At 45.2% G+C, this 25,406-nt stretch overlaps 2 protein-coding genes across 4 annotated transcripts in view; both read left to right on the top strand.

The window, feature by feature from the left end:
- Nucleotides 1–18,535, top strand: part of FRS3 (fibroblast growth factor receptor substrate 3) — a 21,450-nt gene extending 2,915 nt beyond the window's left edge. The window contains exons 2-9 of one of the 3 annotated variants that reach the window (XM_085310635.1): nt 2,639–2,768; nt 3,163–3,251; nt 3,779–3,965; nt 6,334–6,495; nt 7,081–7,238; nt 7,993–8,930; nt 16,935–17,012; nt 18,509–18,535. In XM_085310635.1, the coding sequence (XP_085166761.1) occupies nt 3,186–3,251; nt 3,779–3,965; nt 6,334–6,495; nt 7,081–7,238; nt 7,993–8,930; nt 16,935–17,010 (1,587 nt within the window). In that variant the 5' untranslated portion in view covers nt 2,639–2,768; nt 3,163–3,185 and the 3' untranslated portion in view covers nt 17,011–17,012; nt 18,509–18,535. Of the gene's footprint in view, nt 1–2,638; nt 2,769–3,162; nt 3,252–3,778; nt 3,966–6,333; nt 6,496–7,080; nt 7,239–7,992; nt 15,379–16,934; nt 17,013–17,600; nt 18,200–18,508 lie in introns of those variants that run through there. The other 2 variants (XM_085310634.1, XM_085310636.1) reach the window with 2 other exon arrangements.
- Nucleotides 18,536–18,624: 89 nt separating this feature from the next.
- LOC146592667 (gastricsin-like) lies at nt 18,625–22,860 on the top strand. The gene is made up of 9 exons (XM_085310637.1): nt 18,625–18,685; nt 19,238–19,391; nt 20,001–20,118; nt 20,285–20,403; nt 20,831–21,030; nt 21,289–21,408; nt 21,716–21,863; nt 22,172–22,270; nt 22,484–22,860. Exons 1-9 carry the CDS (start codon nt 18,630–18,632, stop codon nt 22,637–22,639), a joined length of 1,170 nt encoding a protein of 389 aa, XP_085166763.1. The 5' UTR covers nt 18,625–18,629; the 3' UTR covers nt 22,640–22,860.
- Nucleotides 22,861–25,406: the final 2,546 nt, after the last annotated feature.

The raw sequence follows: 25,406 nt of genomic DNA, 5'->3' as shown, positions 1-25,406 counted from the left end.
CCCTCCCCGTCTCCTCCCCAGTACTTGGCCCCATCCTGGTGCCCCTTTGCACTGCCCGTCCATGGGCTGTGTGGGCCCCTTCCTCGCCCCCACCTCCTGCGCCCTCTCCTCCTTTGCCGCAGCCCCTCTTGCCCCGGAGATGCCCTCCTGCAGTGGGACGGGGTGTGCTTGCAGCTCCTTTCCTCCTCCCCCCATATTGATGGTTGGTGAAGGGGGCAGTGGGTCTGTTGATACTGGACATCAGGAGGGTGCTTGTGGGGAGCCAAATGCATTTGCTCACCAAGTATCCTTGTCCAATGCTGTCAGTGTGGGTTTGATCCCCCCCTCCCCCCCCGGTGCGCTTTGCTCACAGTGTCAGCGGGACTGGGGTGCTTGGACCAGGTGCCAGGATCACCTGAGACTGGACAGACCCTCTTCTGCATTGCTAGGTTTTAGGATAATTGAGCTTGGAGGCATGGAAGGGTCTTCTGTGGGCTTGGTGGGGTGGAGGGCATCTCCGTAGAAGATTTGCAAAGAGAGTGAGCAACCTGGCTATGAAATAGGAAGAGGTGAGCTCTGGTTTGCAGAGTGGGCCGAGGAGGGGTGTGAAGACTTCTAGGAGGAGTTAGGTTTGGGTCCTTGTAGCTTGGGAGACAGCGGAGAGGAATGAGACTGCTGATCTAGGGAGGCATGTGCTCTTGCTTTCAGAGACGCGTATGGTGCTGCTAGTACATTTGATTCGAGTAGTAAAGGCTTTGAGGTTGCAAACACAGCCATCAGAAAGGTGTGTGTTGAAAGCGCTGAGCAAGGGACTGGAGTTCTGAGACTCTTGATATTTGTGTGGAAGGGATGTGGCTAAAATAATTCAAGAGTGAGGAGCAGCTGGAAGTACCAAGGGAGTCCTTGGGGATCTCGCTATGTTTTTTCTTACTTGTTCAGTTCTATCTGTAATAGCAATTCAGGGTAGGCCACAGCACTCCTTCCTAAATGCTTCACCTGTTAGAGAGATGAGGGGTAAAGGAAGCACCAGAGAGAGAGAGAAATAAACAAATGAGAGGGGGGCAAAGGTAAGATGTTTTCTGCAAGATGTTTTTTACCAAGGGAATTGATTAGGTAGGAATGGAAGGACAGAAACTGTGGAGACCAGGGACCCTAGTGACCAGATTAGATGAAACAGAGAGGAATCTCTTGCTGAATTATTGATCAAAGTCTGTAAAGTCAGCTGGGAGTACTGAGTGTAGAAAAACCAAATAGGACAATTTGAACAGGATGCTGTTTTGAACAGGGAGTGTGTAGCGTTATTATGGTTGGGATAACTGGTGTGCGCGAAAAGGCGGGTGGCCAACCAGTACGGGACAGTGCTCCTCCAACTTGCTCAAAAGGAAGTTGTCAGGTTCTGGAGGGCTCTAAAGGATTAGGACAGAGTTGGGAATTCTTCAGGGGTCAGAGTGATATGAAATTGCCATGGAAGATAATTTAGATTGTGTTTTGGTGCAAAAAATGAAATGGGATCCATCGGTCAGCTCACTGCCAGCTCTGCCCCATCCCTTCGTGATGCTGTACAGTTACACGGCGCGCTGTCTGGAAGTCTGAGGGCAGTTTCTGTAATGTGTGTGTCTGCAGATACAACTCCATGATTCATTGTTTAATCTGGAGCGACTGGTGAGGCAGACTCTGGCGTGCCAGAGTGAGAGACTTCCAATAGCCTTTTCATTTTACTTACTGTTGTAGTGCCAGGCTGGTTATCCATATGGCTTTATTCTCTCAAGCCTCAGACGGAGATATCATTAGCTGTTCTTGCCAAATAAAGCATGGCATCCTGTTGTATTATCTGCTGCTGATTCTAGCGCCCTGGAGTTGATGCGAAGTTTGTTAAGGTTGCATCAGAGATGCCAATTTTTCTTACTACTAGTGTTTGTAACTCCTGCGTGCTTGCACTCTCTGAAAAACACTAGATAGCTGCATCTTTTTGTTTTCTGGCATTTGCTCCTTTTCACAGTTCAACATACAACAGCTGTTGTGTTCATTTGCTTTTAAGGCTGCTTGTTCTCTGACCCTTAAGGACCTTCCATCTAATGAAGATGTCTTCACATTCCTAAGCAGCAGATGTGTGTGATTCCCCACATCTTTAAAGCCATCTGCCATTCAATATTCTATTTGTGTTACGGTAGCTCTGATAAACTGCCTTCCTCAACAGGATCTCAAAGTTAAGAAGTAAAATGTCTCTTGTTTTTAGTTCTTTTTGGCTATAGACTGTGTTTTTCAGAAGTTGTATTTTTTAACATACTTTGTAGACTTTGCCCATTGGGATGCAAATGGTTTCAAGACCTGTGAGTGTCTATGCAAGACCTATGTGAGTTCTTAATGACGTATATTTGCTAGAAAATTGGCACAGATAGTGATGAAGGATAATTTTCACTAGCCTTCAATATCAGTGCATACCTGGTGTCTGTGTTAAATGTGCTGTGTTTTAGGAGTGGTCTGTGCAGAATTATTTTCTATGCTCATTTAAATGCAGGGAGCTAATTTTTTAAAAAATGCACTTTCCTTCTGTGTGATATTTGAGGGAAATTCAGTGACACCCCTCCTCCAAATTTCTATTATTATTCTCTGTGTTTTGTCTATTGATCTGTTTAATTCTATTCTCCTTGTCAGGTAGAAGATGGGACAGTTTCCCTCATGTTCTAGGTGACTGCAACGCCTGGTTACTATGAAGTCCCGAGGGAGATAGAGGGACAGTAGTGGGATTTCTTCCCACTTCTCCAAAAAGATCAAACAATTGCCTAATGGTAAGAACCAAATGAGATTAAAAGTTACTAACTTTGTTCAGACCCCACAGGAGTGCTTTGGGTAGTTTCATGCTATACCTGTTTGTTAGTACAGCTCTCCTGTAAGGGGTGAAATGGAATCTTTTTGGCTATGTTGCAAATTAATGAAAAAGTGAATAAAGTAGCACTTGAGAGCTGTTATTCTTAATCAGCCTTATAATATATGATATCTATTGATTGAGTAACACACAGAAGAGTTTTCAAACAAACAAAAAAAAAACAGTTGAGATTCAAACACTCCGGTTCATGTGCAGGGTGATTAAGAAGGGTATAGGGTATAAATGCTGTGTGTTCTGAGAGAATGGAGGAGATGGTTTGAAGATGTGATTGTTCTCTGTTTTTTGTCCTCTCCCAGGGATTACCTCTTATGCTGGCATCATGGGGAGCTGCTGCAGTTGTCTGTGCAGGGATAGCATCCTAGACAACCATCCCACCAAATTTAAGGTACAGATTGGACTTTCATCGTCAGAGGGGAATCTGTGACATCAACAACTACTAGGAAACATCAGCTTGGGTTGGGTGCCAGGCAGGAAAGCAAAGAAAACCCCTGCTCTTTCACATGAAATCTTTCATGTGATGAGATTTACAGATATGTTTTTGTTGTTGTTTTTTTGTTTTTTAATTAAGAAACTTTGCTTGAAAAATAGGACTCAGATAGTACTTCTCCACTGAGATTCTCCCTTAGCAAGGAAATGGAGAACTGGAGAGAAATCTCTTATTGCTCAGGGCTATCTTCCAGTGTTTGTGTTGAGACATCAGCTGAACTGCCAAGCATACAGTCTCCAAGGCTGCCGACTTGGCTCCTTCTGCCAACAATGAATTCATGCTCTCAACTGAAAAAAATGCATCTTAGTAAATGAAGGGGAAGTCCATGAGAATTAAAATATCTTTGGTGGTGGGCCTAAACCTGTAGCACTTTTTTGGGTACAAGTACACAGATTTTCCTGATGCAAGCCGTGCCACCTCTGCAGGTAACGAACGTGGATGATGAAGGTAACGAGCTGGGATCTGGGATTATGGAACTGACGCAGACTGAGCTCATCTTGCACACTCACAAGCGAGATGCTGTCAGGTGGCCCTACCTCTGCTTGCGCCGCTATGGCTATGATTCCAACCTGTTCTCCTTTGAGAGCGGACGTCGCTGCCAGACAGGGCAGGGTGAGTGTTGTGCTTCCTGGAGGAAGGCGCTCTGAAGTTTCTATTCCCAGCAAGCTCAAGTGAGTCAACGCTTATGTCTTCCCAAGTTCTTGCATCTAACAAATCAACATGTTTGTCTGCAGCCTCTCTTCCCCCAGAATACTGGAATGTGCCTATGCATACACTTAGTACTCCCAATTAAAACACTAATGCTAGCAATATTGAGGCTCAGGACATAGCCTTAAATCTAGTGGTCTCAGTTCGCTAGTGCATTGGCTCTCATAAAGTAATTGGTACAACATAAGGTAAGTGGTGCAGCAGGCTCGAGCTGAGGTTTTAACTGGAGGAGGCATACTTTGTGTTGGACAGGATGTTAGTCACGCTGTCAGCTCTGTGCTTTGGAGCTAACCATGTTTACTTGTAGTAGGAGGGGTTTCTTGAGGTGTCCTTCTAGGAGCTAGAAAGTGCTTTTTGCAAGACTAAAGCTTTATTAAGCATCTTTCAACTCTAGGGAGAAAGTAAAAGAGCATGATCTGCATCTTTTCGGGTTTCTTTGAGGATTTGCTAATTTCACAGAGCTTCCAAATCCACATCAATAGCAGTAGTAGTATAAATATTCTTGTATTTCTCAGTGCATTCTCTGCCTTTGTTAGTACTAGTTCTACCTAATGTTTTGTATTTACTGTTTGGCAGGAATTTGTAACATGGGGGCAAAGGAGTCATTATGTTTTACAGATCTTGTGCATGGGGATCCTGTGTATAGAGAAGGGAAGTGAGTCACCCTGGAGTACATGCCAGATCATCAGCAGAGCTGGGAATAAACTCCAGTTTTACTATGGTGCCTATAAGTTCCTTTACCAGTCTCTCTCTCTTGCTTTTAAAAAACTGAGCATTTTCTTGGCACATGGGACCAATGGAAAAAAAAGTTTTGTGTTTTTTCATTCTATTAATGTGTTTGTAAACTTCTTCATATCCAGAAGGGCAGCACATGACTGTTCAGTATCTGTGTGAAGTACTGCGCAAATCTGTAATGCCATATGGTCCTTTTTAATATTTATGTAAGTGGGGTTTTTCTCTCCTGAATTGTATGCTTATCAGTTGCTAAAATGGGAATTACTTGTCTTTGGTTGTCTGTTTTGCCTTTACAGGATGCAGATGAGTAATTAGAATTCTGCCTGTTTTTTTTTGTGTAGATCCAGATAGTGATGATGAAGCAGAGCTATTTGTTCTTCATATATTAAAAAATCTTTCAGCAGACACATGCTAACTCATCAGTCTTAACGCAGACAAAATTCGGATGGATGCCACTGTTATATTGATTAGTTTCCTCCTTTCCTTGTAGGAATTCTTTCTGCTCAGTTAATTTTATTAGGAGAATTTGTTCCTGCTGCAGCTCCTCATCTTAAGGATACAGCTATATTGTGGCCGGAGTATTTTAAACATTTTTCTTTGGGGTAGAAGCTGTTGTTGCCATGCTGTTCTTGTTGCTATGGCTCTTGTGCGTGTGTGTGCGTGCCAGCTTGGGATTGGTTGGCTCTGCACGCACCAGGTCTGGTTTGGGCTGCTCAGCTGAGGAGCCACTGTTTAATTTGACACATTTTTTTTGAAATATGGTGCTCTTGTCTCTCCCTCTGGTTAACACTCCACAAGGCCCCATTCAGCTCCCGTCGGTCACTGGAAAGATTTTCCACTGGCAGTGGGAATTGGTCTGGGTGCCAAGTGAGTTAAAATAGAAGATTAGAAGTGGAGCACGACCAGCTAGCTTGTCCCTTAAGATAATTGAAGTGCTGTTTTTCTGCTGGTAGTGCACCATTTTTTCAGGTGGTAGTCCTGGCATCATATTTGCTTTGCTGCAACAATAGGTTATGCTATGCAGAAATGTCACATCAGGATGCAATTGAATATAGAAAGTGCCTTACAAAATATTGTCTTATGATTTGTCAAGGTGTTTTAAGGAGTCTAGAAACTGCCTTACCAGGTCCCAGCAGCTCTCTTCAGTGTCCTGTTTCAGCTAGTGGCTAGTGCCATGGGCCTTAAAGAAGGATGCAAGACACTTTCTACCAAGTCATTGCATAGGAAAAGGGAGACTCTTCTCCTGCTTGTCTGTCTGTTCAGTTTATGACTTAAAGCATGAGGATTTACATCCTCCTAACAATTTTTTATCCCATCCAATGGAAGGATGAACATTCTCACAACTCATTGAAATGTCTGATCTTTCATTAATCCACTGAGCTGTTAGTTGTTCTCCTGTGGCTGTGAGTTGCAAGGGTTGATTGCGTTAAATGCGCTAAAATCAATCATGCTTGTTTATTTATAGCCTAGAATTATACTCTTGTTAAAGCAGGCTTGCTTTTTTGCTCTTCTGACCCAACTCTTCATTACTGTGCAGGGATTTTTGCATTTAAGTGTTCCAGAGCAGAGGAGATCTTTAATTTGCTTCAGGACCTGATGCAATGTAATAGTATCAACGTTGTGGAAGAGCCTGTTGTCATCACCAGGAACAGCCACCCAACAGAGCGGGAGCTTTCCCGGACTCCCCAGGCGCCTAACAGTAAGGCTTCTTTGATATCTGAGGGGAAGAGGGGGAATGCAGAGACTTGAGCAATGCCTGGAATTGCTTGTGTGAAAACTGTCCTTTCCAGCCCATGGGCTTTCTCCCATGTACTGGCTTGCTGCTGACCTGTCTCTTTGCATCTGTGTATGTCCCATCCAGCATGTTTATTTTAAGGCCCCCACTTGTTTGTGATGTGATACTTTGTTTCCAAGGAAATGGCAAATAAAAGCCTTCCAATAGATAAGCAAGTTGTCAGCCTTCAGTTGGTTTTCATCTGGACCTCTGCCAAATGACCTTTTTAAATAGCTCCTTTGAGGGTCAGGTGGTTCCTAAAGGAAAACACGTTTGGGAGAGTTAAGGTTTGTTCAATTCCTGCCTCTATTAGGAGTGACTTACATTTAAACAAGAGAGCCTGGCCCTTGTATGTATACTATGAGCCTCATGGTAGAAGTCTTTTCCAGACTAGCTGATTCTGCCTTTCAGGATGCATTTAAGAGACCAGCTCATTGTGAAAATACAGCCAGCTCTGTATTTTGTATCAAATCAATGTTCTAATGATTATCTATCTCAATTCCCTCCCAGGTCTGGGGTACACTGTCCCAGGATTTCCCAATGGATTTCACAGCTTCCCTGGAGAAACCCTATCTTATCCTACAGCTCGCCCCCCCTCTGTGAGCAGCCTGAGGCATTCTTCTGTGGGTGAAGACTCTACTCATGCCCTCATTGGGCCTGATGAGCAGGTAAACCTGGATCTCTTAGATTCTGTTATTGCGAGCAATGAACAGCAAGCATGTTTCTCTTCCAGTCCTGTGCAATTCTAGGCTTTCCTTACTACAGCAAAGCTCAGGGGATCCTCACACCTCATCATCTGTTGTTTCTTTTGCTTTATTTTGGTCCTAGAGGCTTCTGCTCTACCATGCTTCATTGGAACAAACACTCTATTGAGATGAACTGACTTGGCTTCCTTAATCCACTGATACTGTCTTGGCAATTATTCAACAGCAACGCTTAATTTTCGACATGACTCCGAGTCATGTTGCCCTGTCTATCAGTTACTACAACTCTGGATTTATATGCAAATGCATACTCTTCATTTTATTTTTGATGTTCAGATCTCTTTTCTTGGTTTTAGAATTTTAAGATTTGCCCTACATAATCCTGTGGTCAGCAATATCTGCAGTGTAAACTGCTCAGTAAAACATTTTGCTAGTGGCTTTGCTTTTTGTTCTGTCCCACATATATGTATCTAGCGTAAAACAGATGATCTGAATCTTCTACAGTTGAACTCCCTTTTGTCTCTGCTTCAGTCCACAAATTCACCAATGACTTCTTGCTTCCCAAGATCTTCTCAAGTTCTGAAATGCTTTACTCTCTTCCTGCTCCATCAGCCACCCAAGTCTTTCCCTTTCCTGTTGTTTTCTCAGCTGCTGACACCTGCTGTGTTCTCGTCTCATCTCTTCTTCTTTCACTGTCCCTCTGCTTCTCTCCTTGCAGTCCCATACCTACGTGAACACAGCCAGTGGTGATCAGGAGCTGAGGGGCCGACATTGTATGCACTCCTTGCCTGAAGTCCACCCTCCTTTCCCCCACAGGATCCACAGCTGCTCTCTAGAAGACCGCAATCCCCAGGTTTTTCTGCAACCAGGGGAGGTTAAGTTTGTGTTAGGTCCCACATCCACCTACAGGCACACAGTGAAACGAGATAGCATCTGTCAGCACCACCGGGAGTGCAGGACGCACTTCTGTGCCCCCAACAACAACAACGAGTGTGAGGATGAGTGTGCTTCACCCGAGTGCGTCTACGAGAATGTCAATGGCTTGCTGCCCCCCAGCAGCACATCTCTTCACCGAGGTGGGCGCTTGAAACTCACCCGGGAGGACCTGGGCTTATCTGGCTGCTCCCATCGCAGAACGGCTTTGCTGCACTATGAGAACTTGCCATCGCTGCCTCCAGTGTGGGAGTGCCAGCCACTCCAACGAGGGGAGGAGGACACAGACACTGGGGATGGGCTGACACCTTCCCCCAACGGCTACCCTGAGGCTAGTGAAGACGATCCTTTGCAGAACTACATGAACTCGGAAAACACTGCACTGTATGGGGGCAGTGGCCTGCGGCGCAGCGGCTTCTTGCCAAAACCTCGTCGCAACTGCATGTCCAGCGTCTTCAACTTTGACTTCCCCCGGCCCTGTCCAGAGCAACCACGGCAGCTCAACTACATCCAGGTGGAGCTGGAGGCTGAGCCGCACAAGGGACATCAGAAGCCACCGGTCCCCCACGCCCCACCTCTTGCCACCCATGAAGCCCGCCGGACGGACTCCTATGCGGTCATTGACCTAAAAAAGACAGCAGCCATGTCCAACTTGCAAAGGGCCCTGCCAAGAGATGATGGGACTTCAAGGAAAACTCGACATAACAGCACTGACCTGCCTCTGTAAGGGGGAATGCCAAGTGCAAGCACAGTGTTGTAGCTTCGGTATCTGCCCTTCAGTGTATTGCCCGGTGTGACATCCATTTGCCCTTGCCTTCTGCTTTCCTGTTTACCCCATTGCCTCGTGTCACGGGGTGGCTCCTACAGCTGATGTTAAGGCTAGTCTATTTGCCAGTCTTCCCCTCTCCACTCTCCCTGTGTAGTTTGTTTTTAAAGCCTTGTGGGATCTTTGAAGACATTATTTGAGGGTTAAATTTTTCTTTCTGGAGAGAGGGGCAGAAGGTGCCAGCAAGAGAACTGGCACTGCGTGGATACAACCTTGAATAGGGTTAAATCTGCTTTTCTGACAGCTCCTTGGTGCCAACAGCCTGGCTATACAGGCAAGGCAGTAGCATGGTGGCGGAGTGTTCCTAAAAGCAAGTTACTTTAAGAGCTTGACTGTAAATTGAGCCCGTTTCTTGGGGATTTTCATGCCTTGTGACTCCTGGTGAGCTCCAAGGGAAGTACCCTCTGTAGTGGGATCATTCCAAAGTCTGTTTTTTTTTTCTGATCCCTGATGACATGGGAGCTTGTGGTGCAGTCTTTCTCCCTCTCCAGTTGCTGCTACTTTCTCCCCCCTGCTCTGTTGCCTATTTTCCTGAAACCCATAGAAGTCTGTGATTCTTCTGTGCCTTTCTCAAATTTGATTGGAATTGGGCATCTCCAGAAATTAACAGAGGAGGACAGACAGACATGGGCACAGGTTTATGTGATAACATAAACCTGGTTTCCTGAGGGGACCTTGCTGAAAAAGTGGATGGGAGGACTGCAAATTTGAGAGAAGTTTGAGGCTTAGTTTAGATACCTTAAACTGTATGTTACCTGTTTTGTTTTTTTTAAGATACTTTTTGGTGGCTGTTCAGAAGTGCTGTTGATTTTGTTGTTTTATTTATTTGTTTACTCTATATTTATTTATTTATTTAATGCCCTTTTGTATTGCATTGATAATTGTGAAAGCTGGTGCCAATATGAAACACATCCTCTCAGTGGCTCATAACCTTTTTTGGGGACCAGATCTCGGAACAGAGTTTGTGGCTCTGTTGTGCTGCAAAGGGGCAAAAGAGCAGCTGCAAATCCCAAACTTGCTAGCTGAGGCTCACTGTTGGAGAGTGGGTGGGAAATCGTACGGGAGACATGCAAGTGTGAGCGGAGTTGCAAAGCAGCCAAGCTTAGAGTCATATCAAAGTTGCTGCCAACACCCATGTGCCTGGTTGAATCCACGTGAAATATTTGATCAGTGTTTTGACTGAACGCGCAATTTGTTTCATACAACTGTAGACTTGGAAGGGCTAAATTAGGCTCTTGGATAAATCTATGGCCTCTGATGTGGGTTTGTCTATTGAAATAAGAGCTGAATACAAGCTGAGCTGTCAGGCCTGTGTGTGAGGTGCTGTGTAGGGTCTCTGCTTCTCTCCCATTGCAGGATGTTCCACCGCCACTGTGTACTTGGTGACATGCTGAAGCCTAATCCCTTCCTGGATTACTCTTTGCCATTGTTAGATGTTTCTATGAGACAGAAGTACTCTGCGTTTGGAGTCCCATCTTTCTGCTGTCTGTGTTCTTCACCTTCCTCCTTGGAATACGATTTGAGAGATCCAGTGCTCCGTGAGTTCTCCCACTCCTGGCAGAAAGGTTGCCAAGCTTTGCCATGTCCTCCTTGTTCCTAGTGTTTTACCATCTGCAGAGTCAGAGAATCTCTGGGGTGAAAGAAGAGAGAACCTGATTGTCCAGTTGTAACTTGATTCTGAGGTCCAGAAACTTGATTTCCAGATTTCTGAAGTGCTATTGTGTCGTTTTGGAATGTGACCTTTCTGGGAGCAAGGACATGTGATGTACAGTTAAGAAAAATGATAAAAATATAACTAATGCCATGCCTGAGTCTACATAGCACATATTTCTTGGCTTACTGTTTATTGCAGTGTAAGTTAAAAGTGCTCCACGTGCTAGAATTCAGTGATTTTTCTTTTTTGGAGGGAAGTCCTTGTGATTGGGGTTAGGTTTAGCTCAGTCAGTTAGAGCGTGGTGCTGCTAATGTAAAGGTCGCGGGTTCAATCCCCGTACAGGCTACGCTGAGGGTTGGACTAGATGATCTCCAAAGGTCCCTTCCAACCTTACCATTCTATGATTCTATGATTGTCTTCCATTCTTTTCTCCACCCCAACCATTATGTGTTTTGTAACTGAAAAGAAACTTGAATAATATATTTTTATATGTATGCCAAATAACTTTATTTAAAGGAAAAAAGACAAGTAATGTATCCCCCTATATCTAGGTTTCATTTAGGGAAGTGAGAGAAGAAGTTATTTATTTGAAAAAAAGAAAAACCAAATGTATTTAAGGAAGCTATTTAAATAAAGAGTTTATAAGCTCTACGTATCACCCTCTGGGACAGCATTAGGAACCCTGACATAACAGCAAGGGGCAGTGCTCTGGGAGCTTCCGATGAGCCTGCCTCGTCACTGCCTGAGCTGAGAAATGCAAAATATGTATTCCCTTCTTCCTCTAGAAAGAAGAAAATAAAAAAAGGATGAAATGTTTGATGTATGCATGGAGCAAGATGTCAGGGCCCTTTCCTACCTGCATAGAAGAGGCTTTCTGCCAAGTTTGCAGATTGGAAGTTTGCAGGTTGGTTAAATGCAAGGGAAGCCGCTGCTGGGTGACTGCTCATCTGTCCAGGAGAAGTTAGGAGAGGCCTGGACTGCTTGTTTTCTTGGTGTCACCGGCTGCTCCCTGTGGGCGTGGGTGGCCTGTGGGGCTGCTGCAGGTCTCCAGTGGGGTGAGGCTGGTGTGAGGATCTGTAGGTGGTGGGAGCTCAGAGTGTTGGGACAGCACAGCTTGATTGCTGGTGTTTCCCCTCTGTGGGCCTTGCAGAGGCTGAGCTTCCCAGTGTGTCCCAGGGGAATCCCATTTAGGTGACTCTAAATTAGCTTTGGATTTGGGAAACTTGGTCTTCACCATTCAAACTACTGACTTTCATGTCTCCTGGACATGTTGCCTGGCTTGTGCCTCCCTTCTTCCAGTGAAGCTAATACTCCCCTACCTCACAAGGATGTAGAAGGCAGAAGTGACAAGGAGATCACTGTGAAATAGCTGTGTGTACATAGCAAACACGCTACTGCTGCTCCCTTGTGACATTTCTTATTCTGTTTATGGGATGCATGCTGCACCTATTCAAAAAGGAGAAAGAGAATTAAATTTTCTCATCTGTAAAGTCAAAGGAGGGCCTGTGTTGGCTGCTTCTGTGTTTGCCATTTTCGGTGAATAGTAGTCTGGTAGTCTTGCTTCACTGTCCTCTGCTTTACTTTGTGTTCGCCCTTGTGGCCTTGAGTAGGGTGAGCAGAGGCTTTGCTTGTGTGATACTGCAAGCTCCTGGAAAGCTTAGGGTGTGTAAAGCTGGTAACAGCTATTTGTTTGCATTGAGTTTTTTTAATTAATGTTAAAGCAATTAAATGTGAGACCACATACAGGGAACCTCTTACCATTTATGGCTCTCATAGGACACACCATGTTCATGAGCCAGTGCCTTTTTTACTTTTTCATTTTTGTGGATAACTTCACAAAAGCAAGATCCTCATTAAGTGATCAGGATCCTTTCAGAGCTACTTAATGCTCAGTTTCACAGGTGATGTGAAAATGGAAGAAAAAACTGGAGTTGTGTTTGAACTCTGAGGCAGCAGTTCTTGGAGCACCGGGAACAGAAATGTGGTTATCTTGGATTTCTAATATTGAAACCTGAATGGTGCTCTCTAGTCTCACAGCTTCCTCTAGTGGTCACACTTGAAATCGTTTTGGGGAGAAGAAATCAGCAGGTTGAAAAGGCTAGGGGATTTGAATTAATATTTTCTCATTCTTTCAGTTCCCTCCTCTTTGATTTGGGTAACAGGCAGTAGGAATAATGATTCCTACTCGTAGTTCTTTGGAGTCTTTCCCTGCTACTATTTTCTTTTGGTTGAAAATCAAGTTTATGAAGTGTGTTATATTTTTATGGCACTTTGCAAAGATTACTTGCATCTCTCCACTTAACTTACTTTTTTGTGGGCCAAATTCACCCAAGGGCTAATGCCACTAAATTTGGTAGAGTCAGCTGTGACACGGCTATTTAAGAGAATATTCCGTCAGGTGGCTAGAATTCATTTTACCATCGCATGATTCTGCCTTTGTCTGTGTGTAATGGTTCCCTTTCTTGCAGATGTTGTTTTGAGCCTTACATGTGAGTATGCTGGACTTTCCAAATGGATGCATATTAATTATACATGTACGTGCTTGCTTCTTAGATGGGGAACTAAATTAGGAATAACCATTGACTCCCACTATCCCTTTCAACCGATACCCCTCACACAACCAAGGTGATCTTCTCAGGGCAGAATACCTCCTGCTTTGCGGTCACATCCGTACATGTGGTGGTGAGTTGGAGGGATTCCTCCAGGGCTCTGGGCATCTAACTGATGCCATGCAGTTGACTAGGAGGAAATGAATATGTGAATGTACGTCTGAAACCCTTTTCTCTGGAGTTACTCTCTGAAGCCATGAGATCTGTTGCTTTCCCAAGCCTGGTTCTGGAAGGCGGATGGTTCACACTAGTGTTGCCCCTTGTGCTGACCTATTCTGCCTATGAACGGTAACTTGGAAGAAGGAGCAGCGTTCAGCTGTTGTTTGCTGAGACTTTCTTTGGTTTGTAAGGATAGCTCTAGGCAGTGATACGGAGCCAGCCTGGACAGTGGTGAGGACCTCGCAGCGTGGGCCTAACTGTCAGGTTATACACCTGGCTGCTTAGCAGGTTTGGGTAGCCCCACTGGAGCCTGTATTGCATCCTTGCTGGTCTCTCTTCCCCTGCTTGCAAGATTGAAGCTCGAGAGATGTCTTGGTGAGCAGCCATGTGCTCTGTAGAGAGAATTTGACTTAACCTCTTTAAGTGGTTCTTCTCTGGATTTTTGAATTGATCAACTGCACTTTCTCCTCCGGTATTTCTTCCCTGGTGACTGCATAAATAGATCTTTTCCCTGCTCCTTTTCCAAGAATCCCTTATTAGAGATACAGCATTTCATAGCTCTCAGTTGTCTATTACTGTGGAAGGGATTTTATATTTTTTGTGTTTTTTTTTTTTCTTTCATCCCATTCTATGTGCCCGCTTGTTCTCCTAGGGAAAGGAGATTTGAGCGTTTGTGAGCTGTACCTGCCTTACAGGGAGAGGATGGCAAAGGAGAGGCCAAACTGAGTTTAAAACATCGGTATTTTCTCAAAGCAGTTTGAATGTGTTAGCTGTTACTGAAGTACTAAGTGTTATTTTTATTACATAAGCCATGCTGCTCACTGGGAGGAAAAACAAACCCAGCTTCAGCTGTTGCTGTCTTTATTTCCAGTGAGAAATGACTGACTAAATACCTCTAATTCCCAGGCTCCTGTCTTGAGCTAGCAGGGCTGCTACCTGCCTCTCGTTGGGAGGTGCGCGTGGTCCGCGCAGCACGGCTGGCGGCGAGGTGCTGCGCCAGCTCGCGCTCTCAACCTCTGATCCTGCTCGGCGGCTATGGCCAGAGCGTGTCCTGTCCCCGTGTCTCCGTTCCTCCACGGCAAAATGGGGAGAATGGCATCGACCTTACCGTGACGCTTGTCTGATCTGTGGGTGACAGTGCTGTATCGGGGCTCAGCGGTTCTGCTGTGTGCTCTCTTAGCCATTTTCTCCCAAAGCCTTCTCTGTCCCTCTGTGTAATGCTACTCAGCCCTCTCTGCTGGTGTCTTCCCTGTGAAGTATCATTAATGAGTGATTGTTAATGAATGCGTTGCCACGTACTGATTCAAATAACAGCTTCTGCAGGGTTGTGCAGCCAGTTTTTGTGGGGAGCCTGTTTTTCGACCAGGGTAGGCTCATCTTGAAACGCCATGCACAGGTAGCAGAACAGGTTTAGACTCCTGATACTGAACGGCACCAGAAGTGAATATATTAGGGGAAATCCTGAAAGCTTTTGAAGTTGGTACTTGCAGGCCACAGTATAGAAAAGGCTAATTCTAAAGAAGGGATCTAATTTGTTTTTCCTTCATAAGTAAAGGTGATTTGAAGTTGGAAGGCCCAGATGCATCTGTGTAATCTCAACCTCTATTCCCATGTGATTCTCCTTGTTGCTTGTACTGGTGTCTTTAATACTGAGCATTTCTGATGTGGCAGAAAAAAACAAGGTGCTTCGGTGCTCTGGCCACCGGGGATTCAGAGTCGCTTTGACCTGAGAGGTTGATCTTGCTGTGTAAATGCTTCTTCAGGTTGTTTCTATGGATATGCATTCAGTCCCTCTTTATATTTCATCCGGGTGTAACCGTGAAGGCGAAGAACAGTAGCAGTGCTATGTCACCTGAGGAGTGCTCATGTCTTGCATTAACGTGCACTACGAATGTATACAGAATAAACAGAATATGATGATTATCTGGTGGTGGTGTCTTTTCTGTATGTTGCAAAGAGAAGATTGTCACATTTTAAAGCGCATTTTAGAGTTCATTTAAAATTGAAAGCTCCAGGGAGCTGGATAGGACTACACAGACCCTCTTTTGCCTGTCTATAGCTAGGCTGGGAGCCATGCGTCTTGCATTTTGCTATTTACCCCCTATTTCAATCCTGGATCCCACAAGCAGCTCTCGGTCTTTAAACCCAGCCCACAGCAGGTTTTGCTGAAGTCCTCATGAAGAGTTGTCCTCGAGCACTTCAGTCTGGACTGCTTGCAACCTTTGTTTTCCAGGGCTCTCTCCTCTGGAGGAGTAACTGCTGTCTGCCCACTCTGTGCCTACGTGGAGCAGTGGTTGTGCTCTTCTATCTGACTAGTCTCACTGCATCAGGCGTATTGAAAAGGATTCAGACTCAGTGGTAATGAAGCATTAATACTGAAGAATCTCTTTTACTGTCTCTCAACAGCAACGCAATGCAGAAGGCAAACAATGACTGCCTCCTCAGAAAAGTGATGATCTTTCTCGTGTTATGCTCAGAGTAGTCTAAAGGGCAGAAAGAGCATGGCCACACAAGCAAAATAATTCTTGAATTTGTGTGTGCAGAGGGAGATTTTGACAGGTAGGATTTTAGAGGCTGTTCCAGGTCAAGCAGGAGCCATTAAGGAAAGTCTGATGAGGGCATGGACGAGGGTTGTTTTGCAGAGTCAGTTTCTTCGGTTTCCAGCTATCGCTTTGTAAATTTTTAGCATTTGAACATCTTATCAACTGTGAACTGGACCAGAGTAGGTCAAACCTGTGTATAACTGCTGTGTAACCTATGCTATACACAATGAGGCCCAACCATTCAAAGTTGCATCAGGTTCCTTCTTATTTCTTTCAAGGAATAACTTAAACATTGTGACCTCTAATTTTAAAAGGTTGGAAGTTTTCCACCTGACTTCTGCTGTCTGAGCCTTGAGTGCTCATATTTTTGCAAATTAACCTGTGTATTAGAACTGTTTTTAAAGCAAAGCTGAGGCTGTCTTTATTTCAGGAGCTTGATCTTCAAGAAGGAAACAAAACAGATACTACTGAACTTGAATTCTAGGAAACTGCACATCTCTAATCTATTCCTGTATATGGTTTAGTGAAGATCTTTGTTCAGCCTTAAGCAAAGCCAAAAAAAGTGAGCAAAATAATCTCTAAAAATGGGATTGGGAAAGTATACACCCCCCCCCCCCAAAAAAAAAAAAAGGTTTTGACAATTTTATCCTGCATTTTGTTCCTGGAAACCTTGACAATGTTACTCAAGTACCTTATACTGTCAGAATGGGTAAGCACAAGTATGCCTATGGTATTCAGGATGGAAAATCTGAGGGACTGTGATCTTGTTGCTAAGACACTCAGCAAATGAGAGTGCTGGGACAGCCTGCATTAGTCTTGCTTACCTAATGTGCTGCTTGAAGCATTGCACAGGGGCCCTGAGTACTGCCCCCACCCCAAATCCCTTCCCATTGCCCTCCACCTCCACTTTTTTACTAGAATATGTTATATTTGCAGATGGACAGTAAGCAGTGCATCTCCCGTTGTGACTGGGAATGGCCAGGTGCCTTGTCTGTGCTCTTACGGACCTTGAAGGTGAGACATGTGTTCTATAAAAATCAGCTTGGGTCGATGTGGGTAATACTGGTTACCTAATGTTTCCAGACAATCATGTTCTTTCCATTCTTCTCTTTTTTTTTTTGATCAGGGGGTGAACAGTTTCTACTGTTTATTCTGATCCTTGATGATAAGATTACATTTGAGTGAAAAGATATTGTTTGTCTTTTTGATAATAAGCCAGAGAAAAGAATACTTGCCATGTAATGTGTCCTAAACTGAACTGCTGAGGTCCCCGGGATAGGAAGGAAGGAGAGGGCAGATTGTGTAGATAGCTCTGTGCAACCATATTACTTCTCTATCACCCCCAGTGCTCCTGTCTGTTCCCGCAGATGGAAGTAAATGTGCATGGAGGGTCTCTTAGTTATGACGACAGTCTAAGGAATGTACTATTGACAGTTTGGAGAGGAAAACAGAAAAAGCAATTCAGTCTGATTTTACTGACAGGAAAATTTGTAAAAAATATTGTGGTCAGTTTGAAAATAAATGAAAAAGAAACAGGCCTGTGTACACAGACAGACATCTTTCGCTCTCTGTTGGCTGATCACCCATGGTTTATCTTTGCAGGACAATTCTACCTGCTGCTTGTTTGAGCTGGAAATTGGACTTAGTGCAGAAAGATGTGGATGAGGCTGTCTGACCTGTGTGATACAGGAGCTAAGGCTCTGGAATCATTTACTCCTCCATGGAGCTTCATTTTGGGGCAGAAACATTGCTTACTGTTGACTACTAGAGTGTGGATGAGAGAACTGATTTAGGTTATAAAACCAGTGTTGAACAAGATGCTGTTTCGCTCTTGCTGGCTGTGCTGATCCGCTGCAGGTGCATGTGCCCTTACATAAGTTCTCTGCCAATAGGTCTGTGCAAAGAGTTGATTTGCTTTTGTTTCAAACTCTACAGCACATGAGGGCTAATTGTTTGGTAAAATGCACAGTGTAGTTCCTTGGCTTATAAAAATCTCTCCCGAAAACTCTTTTCCCAGCCGGAGTCAATTTAAGAACAGTTAATGGGGCCATTTGTGTCTTCCTAGGCGAGCATGCCTTTGTGTATAGTGTCTTTCCAACTCAAGCCTGAATGTTGCTTTCCTTTGGGGTCATTCTATGACTTTCTAAAACACTAGGGGTAAGAACTAGAATGGAAACAATAAATTGTACAGATGATGATAACTCGTGTTATTCTTTCCATCCTATCTCAGGAAAACACGATAAATTTATATTTCATTTGGCTTTTGAGAAAGACTTTGATACCTCTATCAAATCAAAAAGAAGTCGGTTAGTAGTGAACTTCACTCTTGTGGGTTTGGGTTAGTCTTATCAAGTCATTTTTATCAATTTCTTTGTTTGAGGAATAGCTTGAAAATGGAACAACATTTGTATTTGTATTTGACCTGGAGTTTTCTTGATAGCCCTGTGGGATAAATACTTCATGTAAATGTTATGGATGTGTTGATAAGCTTAATGCATGTGAGTGTGCAGTGACGCAAGGAGATGAAGACCATCCTTGGGTATATAAAGAGGAGTTGTAGAGCTCCAGCAGTGTGGGATCCAGGAATACGCAGAGTCTCTCTTCAGAAACTGCCTGACAGAGAAGATCATCATGAAGTGGCTGATCCTCGCTCTGGTCTGCTTCCACCTCTCTGAGGGGCTGGTGAAGTAAGTACAGAATAACCACATGAGCATTTTAGTTGTTTCCAGCATAGTGGTGAGTCAGAAAGAGGAGCAATGTGAAATGTGTGTTGGGAGTCTTAGGTTTTGTCCTGGGCCAGTGCTTGCTGTTATGACTTAGGCTTTAGAAAATGGTCATGGTTTTTGCATTAACACTGAACAATTTCTCACTGCCTTTGCCTTACTCTTGGCTTTCCCTGATACTGCTTATTGTATCCCAAAGAGGCCACACTAATAAGGATCATTGCAAAGGCAGGCCTGAGATCAAACTCATTTTTCATTAGTTGAAGGGGTCGGGATCCAAAGCACAGGACTTTTCCAGTGGCCAGACTAGACCATATTCCTCTAGAAACACTCTCATCAATCCAGATCAACACACTGGAAAAAAATCTGTACACAGGAGTATAATCAGGCAGGGGAGGAATGGAAAGAGGATGGAAGAGGAATAGGAGGAGTCAAAATTAGGGGGTGTGATGGGAAGCAAAGAGCCACTTGATATCACACTGATTTGATGACATTTTGCTAATTGCATGCATGCAGAATTCCTTTGAAGAAAGGCAAGTCCATAAGGGAAACAATGAAGGAGAAGGGTGTGCTCCACAAATACCTTGAGAAACACCGCCACTATGACCCTGCCTACAAATTCTTCAATAACTTTGCCTCTGCCTACGAGCCCCTGTCTAACAGCATGGATGTGAGTATCCACTGGCTGCTAAAAATAAGGGAGGAAAAGTAAGTGTAGAGATGGGAGGAATGGAGCAGGAATAGAGAGAGAAATTTGAGAAGTTACATGTCAGACTTTGAGCCCAACAGTTTATTTCAGGAGCAGTTCTTATAGTTGCGTAGGAAAAGAGGAGTATTTATTTCAATGTGGATGTGAGCTGTTCAGCTGTGTGCTATGTTCTCTGTTTTGGAAATAAGCTGAAACCAGCTCGTGCAGCATTGTATAAAGAATGAGCATGCTTGCGAGCAGTTCATAAACACAGCTGCTTCAGACATGCCTGTGCCATCCTGGCTTCCACCAATTGCTTTTCCTAGCTAGAGAACCCAAGCAGAGAGCAATTGCTGTGTGCCAGGCAAAATTTACCTCATTATTTTAATTTAATCTCCTAGAGCAAGAAAGTCTAAATTTTCAAGGAAGAGCTTTAACTGGCTCTTCCATGATAGAAGCCCCATGAACTGTCATTAGGAACCCACAGTCCTGTAATGCCGATGGTTGCATCGGCTGAGAAGCAGCAGGTGCACTCGCGGTGCTGTTGGCCAGAGTAATGTGGGATATAAAAATATGTCCCCTTTCTTCTAGATGTCCTACTATGGGCCCATCAGCATCGGGACCCCCCCACAGAGCTTCTTAGTGCTCTTCGATACTGGCTCCTCCAACCTGTGGGTGCCATCCACGTATTGCCAGAGCGAGGCCTGCAGTGAGTAACTCCTGTGCAGGGAGGATGATGGAAAATTATGCTCTGATTTCCCCTATTGCTTGCACTGAAGATGGTCTCTGATCAGGATCTCTCCATCTGTGAGTCTGCAGCCTTCATTTGTATGAGCTGAAAGTTCATGCTCTTCTGTTTTGCTTTTCCAATTTAGCCAACCACAATTTGTTCAACCCCAGCGAGTCCTCCACGTTTTCAACTCAGGATGAGTACTTCTCCATACAGTATGGAACTGGCAGCCTCAGTGGGATTCTTGGCTATGATACTGTTACAGTAAGTGACACTTCAGCTGGGGGAGGAAGGGGCACCTCTGGCTTTGCTCTGCATTTTGGTCAGCAGCAGCGCACTGAAAAAGGCCACCTGCCCACATCCTGTGCCTGTGAAGTGCATGTCCAGAGCATGTACCTGGAAAAATCTGAGTTGTTCATTTCTAGAAACATAAAATGCTCCCTTGTGAGCAAAAGGGGGAGCTCTATTGCCTGGCTGGAATGGAAAATCTCTTGTTTCGTGTATGTGGTACATGGCTTTCAGGCGTAGTGGTAGGATGGCAGAGCCGTTATTTGGTCAGGCAGGTACTTGTTTTGGCTTAGTGCTCCTGGCACATAGCCTGGCTGTCACAGTGCCCGTGCTGCTTGCCCTTGGGTAGTGATACTCTGTGCTGCACTCAGATAAGCTGTGCCTGCTTTCTTTTGTGCCCTAGATCCAGAGCCTTTCCATCACAAACCAGGAGTTTGGCCTGAGTGAGACTGAGCCTGGCACCAACTTTGTGTACGCTCAGTTTGACGGCATCCTGGGTATGGCCTACCCTTCCATTTCTGCTGGGGGTGCCACCACTGTGATGCAGGGCTTGATGCAGGAAGACCTGCTTGATGCCCCCATCTTTAGCTTCTACCTGAGTGGGTAAGGATGTGGCTCTTCCCCTTTTACCTTGTGTTGCCTTTGTGCTTCCCAAGATTATTCCCTTTTATTGCAAACCTCATGGATTTCTAACACCTTCAGGAGAATCTGGCAGTTTACACTTCATTCCTGCTTTCCTGTTCGTTCAGTATTTACGCCTCCCTCTTCTGTTTAGTCTGCATCCCCTTCCAATAGGCTGGTATTGGTGGCTGTTAATCACCACAAGTAACCAGGTATTTTGCTTGTGCTTTTCTCTTGCAGACAGGAGGGCAGCGAAGGGGGTGAGCTTGTCTTGGGAGGTGTTGACTCCAGCCTGTACACAGGCCAGATCACCTGGACTCCTGTCACCCAGACTACCTACTGGCAGATTGGGATTGAAAGGTAAAATGGGACTTTATTCTGTTTCCTCTGTACCAGTTTTAGCTGTTCTTAGACCTGTGGCTACAACAAGAACTTTTCTGTCGGGTCCAGTCACTCTGGATCATGATTCAGAGACTTCATATCTTGGACAGTTTGGGCTCTGGGGGCTTGCTTCTGCCTGTATATAACCATAGAAACTCACCCTTTTAAAAGTGCAGATGTTGGAGGAAGCATCTGAGCGTTCCTCATCCACAGTGCTCCTGTCCTCCATTTGTTCTGCAGCAGAGTTGAGCATGCTTTACTTGCAGCTTTTTCTCTGTTTCTATAGTTTCTCCATTGGTGGAGAGACCAGTGGCTGGTGTAGCGAGGGCTGCCAGGGAATTGTTGACACCGGAACCTCCCTCCTCACTGTTCCTCAGGAGGTCTTTTCTGATCTGATGGAATACATTGGAGCTGAAGCTGATAGTGATGGCCAGGTAAGGCAATCAGGCTCGACCAAAAAAAAAGTAAATAAATAAAATAAATAGAAAATGGAGATGTGCCTGGGGCAGGCAGATGTCATTCAGCAATGAGATTGGAGGGACATAGGAAATCTTCCAAGTTTTGGTCTAATCTCTGCAGAGGAAATGACAGAATATATAAAGTTCAGATGTCTGGATTCCTGGTTCTATTCCTGGGTGACAGCTTCTTCTGGCAGCCTGTCACTGGTATCCTGGGAAACACCATGATGTGCCTGTACCAAGTGCATCAGATATAAACTAGCGATGGCTTACTCTTTCCCTAGTACGTGGCTAGCTGCAGCAACATCGAGAGCATGCCCACCCTCACCTTCGTCATCAGTGGCACCAGCTTCCCCTTGCCTCCCTCTGCCTACATGCTCCAGGTATATCATCTCATGGCTCATCTGGCTCCTGTGTGCCTCGCTCCATGGCATCTGCCTTGCACAGAAGCTCTCCTGCTAAGGGAGAGCTGCTGTCTGGCTATGGGTGCACTGGCCACAGCTGTGCCTGAATAAGCCACACCTGGTGGGTGGCTGATGGGCAGTGGGTGGTAGCCAGAACTCTGGAGCTTTTTAACAATTATTTCTGCCCAACAGAGCGACAGTGACTACTGCACCGTTGGAATTGAACCTACCTACCTGGCATCCCAGAATGGACAGCTCCTGTGGATTCTTGGGGACGTCTTCCTGAGGTCTTACTACTCCGTCTATGACCTGGGCAACAACCAAGTGGGCTTTGCCACTGCTGTGTAAGCAGAACTGGCTCCCATGCTGACGGTGTTGCTGCTTCTACTTACCCGTCATAGCAGCTCCTCGTGCCTCTGTGTGTCAGAGCATCTGGAGTTTCTTCCCTTCATCCACGTCTGCAAAATTTGCAATCTCTCTCCTGTGAAATCTGTATGATGAAAGTTTGGGTTTCTTTGCAAAAGCAACTGCAAATAAATAAAAACACCATAAAAATAAGATAAAGTGAATCTATCTTTTCTAGAACGCGCTCCAAAAAACAGAGAGTGAAAGCAGATGTCACTGCCAGATTTACAAGTAGCCTATTCTGAGCAGGAACAAACTTAAACGAAGCACAAGGATGTTATTTAGCTAAAAGACATAGAAAGTGGTCACGTATTTTAAAAAGGAATATCTCAGACTTGAAACAATTGCTAACTAACTTCACCCCTCTCTCCTTTCCATGAGCCTGATAACTCTTGCCTCTTTCCATCTGCATGTCTCCCAGTACATGCAAGGGGAATAACAGCGCATGGAAAATTGGATTTACTCAGATTTCTGCTCACTAATTGCAAGATGGGATTTGGTACTTCCAGGGAAGGTTTTAGCTGACACATGCTTGTGAGAGCTACAGTCTTTGTCTAATGATCAGGGGAATCTCCTGGCAGTCCCACATTTGTGTCCAAGTTGAAGCTATCGTTTGTTGAGGTAAATAGCAATATCTTGTGACTGGGGCCAAGGCCCAGGAGTCAGGGTGGTAAGTTGCCCTGGAGCTGGGACCAGTCACTTTTCTATGGGATTGCTGTCAGAGCAGCAGAAACTAAAGCAGACTAGGAGGAGATTAAAGAGTGATTGCAGTCGCTTTGTGAACAGGCTTTTCTCCCCAGCCTGCACTGGTCAGAGGTGCCTGCAGGCAGCAGAAGTCTTTGGGTGACAGGGGAAGCTGAATGCCCCATTTCCCTTTATATGCCGTTCTTAATCCCGTGAAACGCTTTGTGGGAGGTAGTGGGTTTGGGGAAATGGGGAATTTTGTAGAATGCCTGCATCTTTAGTGGCTGTTTGGCCTGTTAGTTTAATAGGATTTGTTGGCTTGTGTTGAAAGTTGATGGTTTAAGCCCTCGAGATAGCAAGGAAACCTTCTACTCACAGCTCGTCTCATCTCATTTGCTGTTTTTGCGCAGCTCCAGTGTCCCAGGAGGGTTGGAGGAGGTGGCTATGGGATGTAACGAGGGTCTGCTGTTATCTGCTGAGCAGAGGAAACAGGATTCCCTGGACTGGAGCATGCTTGCGTGCAAGATGAAAACATTAAACCAATACAGAAAAAAAGCTGTAAGCAAAGAAAGGGAAATTAGCAGAGCCTCGGCCCTGAGGAGAAGTCCTGCATTAGAGATCTGTTTGGGTGAGTGCTGCTCAAAGGGCCTTGGAGCTGGGAGGAAAAATAAGTTGTCTAAACTCTGTTCTGCTCAAGCCAGCACAATTTTTGATGTCAGAAACAGTAAATCCTTGATTCTCATTTAAACTAAATGACTCAACATACAAAAGCTGTTTAATTTGGGGGTAAAAAAAGCAACAAAAGTAGAGTATGTTTCTGTGTGCTGCAGAGGGCACCTTATTCCTTTGTCTTTTGGCAAGCCAGAGTCCCTATGGGGACCTGCAGATAACACTCAGTATATTGACGTTTTGATAACTGCTCTTTGCTTTCAGCCAGAATTTGCCTTTTATCCAATCTTAATAAGTTGATCTTTCTATCAATCCTGCTAGCAAACAAGATAATTGCCTTGTTATAGTCTCAATATCCGGCAAAGGACACACACTTCCCAGTGCTCCTGAGGGAATAAAATATGTGCAAAGCATTGACACTGGATGAGCACAGTGACAGTGACACTGGGCTAACGGCAGATAATGGAGAGTAGGCTTTTCCCCCGTGTGGAAAAAAGCAAGCTGCTCAGATTGGAGGCACTTAAACAACATCCAAGGAGATCGCTGGGATGTTGTATATGGGGAGCTGGTTGCAGAGGAATCAACTCTCATGCAGGAGCTTGTCTTGGCCAGGCTCTGCTTCAGCTCGTGGAGGTGTCCTGGAGAACGTGCTGCAGTGTGAGTGTCCAGAAATGTCACGCAGCTGAGGCAGAGGCCAGAGTCTCTGCCTTGAGCTCAGCTGCAATCTGCTCCTCCAAAGAAGGCTTTAGCACGACGGCTGCTGCCCTGTTCCCCTTCCCAGGCCTGGCTGGATCCTAGATAACGTTGGCTTGTCCCCACCTGCCTGGAGAGGCAGACAAACGTCTGGCCCAGCAACGGTGGCATTGCACACTGATGGTTTCATGCTGTGTTTCTCCAGACAGCTCATTTCGTTCTTGATGGACCTGAGGTCCCTCTTTAGCCTCTCGTCAGCGTGTGCAGGGCAGCTGGCGCTCTCCATTGCTGCTGATTAAACGGCTGTGTGTCAGACTGCCTTCGGAGCTCCTTGAGAGGTGGAGAGCAGTTATTTAGCTGTGGGATTCACAACCTGATTATCCCTCGACAGTTGCTGAATGAGTATAAAACACTGGGTTAAACTGCCCGTTACGCAATTCTGAGCAGGTTTCCAAAAGCGCTGAGCACTCAGCAGCTCCCCTGGTCTCAGTGGAAACCCAAATTTTGCTGAGCCCACTGGCCAGGAGTGGCTGTTGTCCACCCTGGTCTGAGCTTTGCAGGGAGCAGAGCACTGTTCGTGATGCTGTGCCAAAGCCCTGGATCCAGAGGCAATGAAGACGCTAAGGGAATGGGTTATCCGGGAATGACATCCCTGTGTTACACG

Source organism: Rhea americana, unplaced genomic scaffold (genome assembly GCF_003343005.1).
Source record: "Rhea americana isolate MKP2758 unplaced genomic scaffold, rheAme1 scaffold_321, whole genome shotgun sequence".
Classification (NCBI taxonomy): domain Eukaryota; kingdom Metazoa; phylum Chordata; class Aves; order Rheiformes; family Rheidae; genus Rhea; species Rhea americana.
This window is presented reverse-complemented; position numbering and strand designations above follow the sequence as displayed.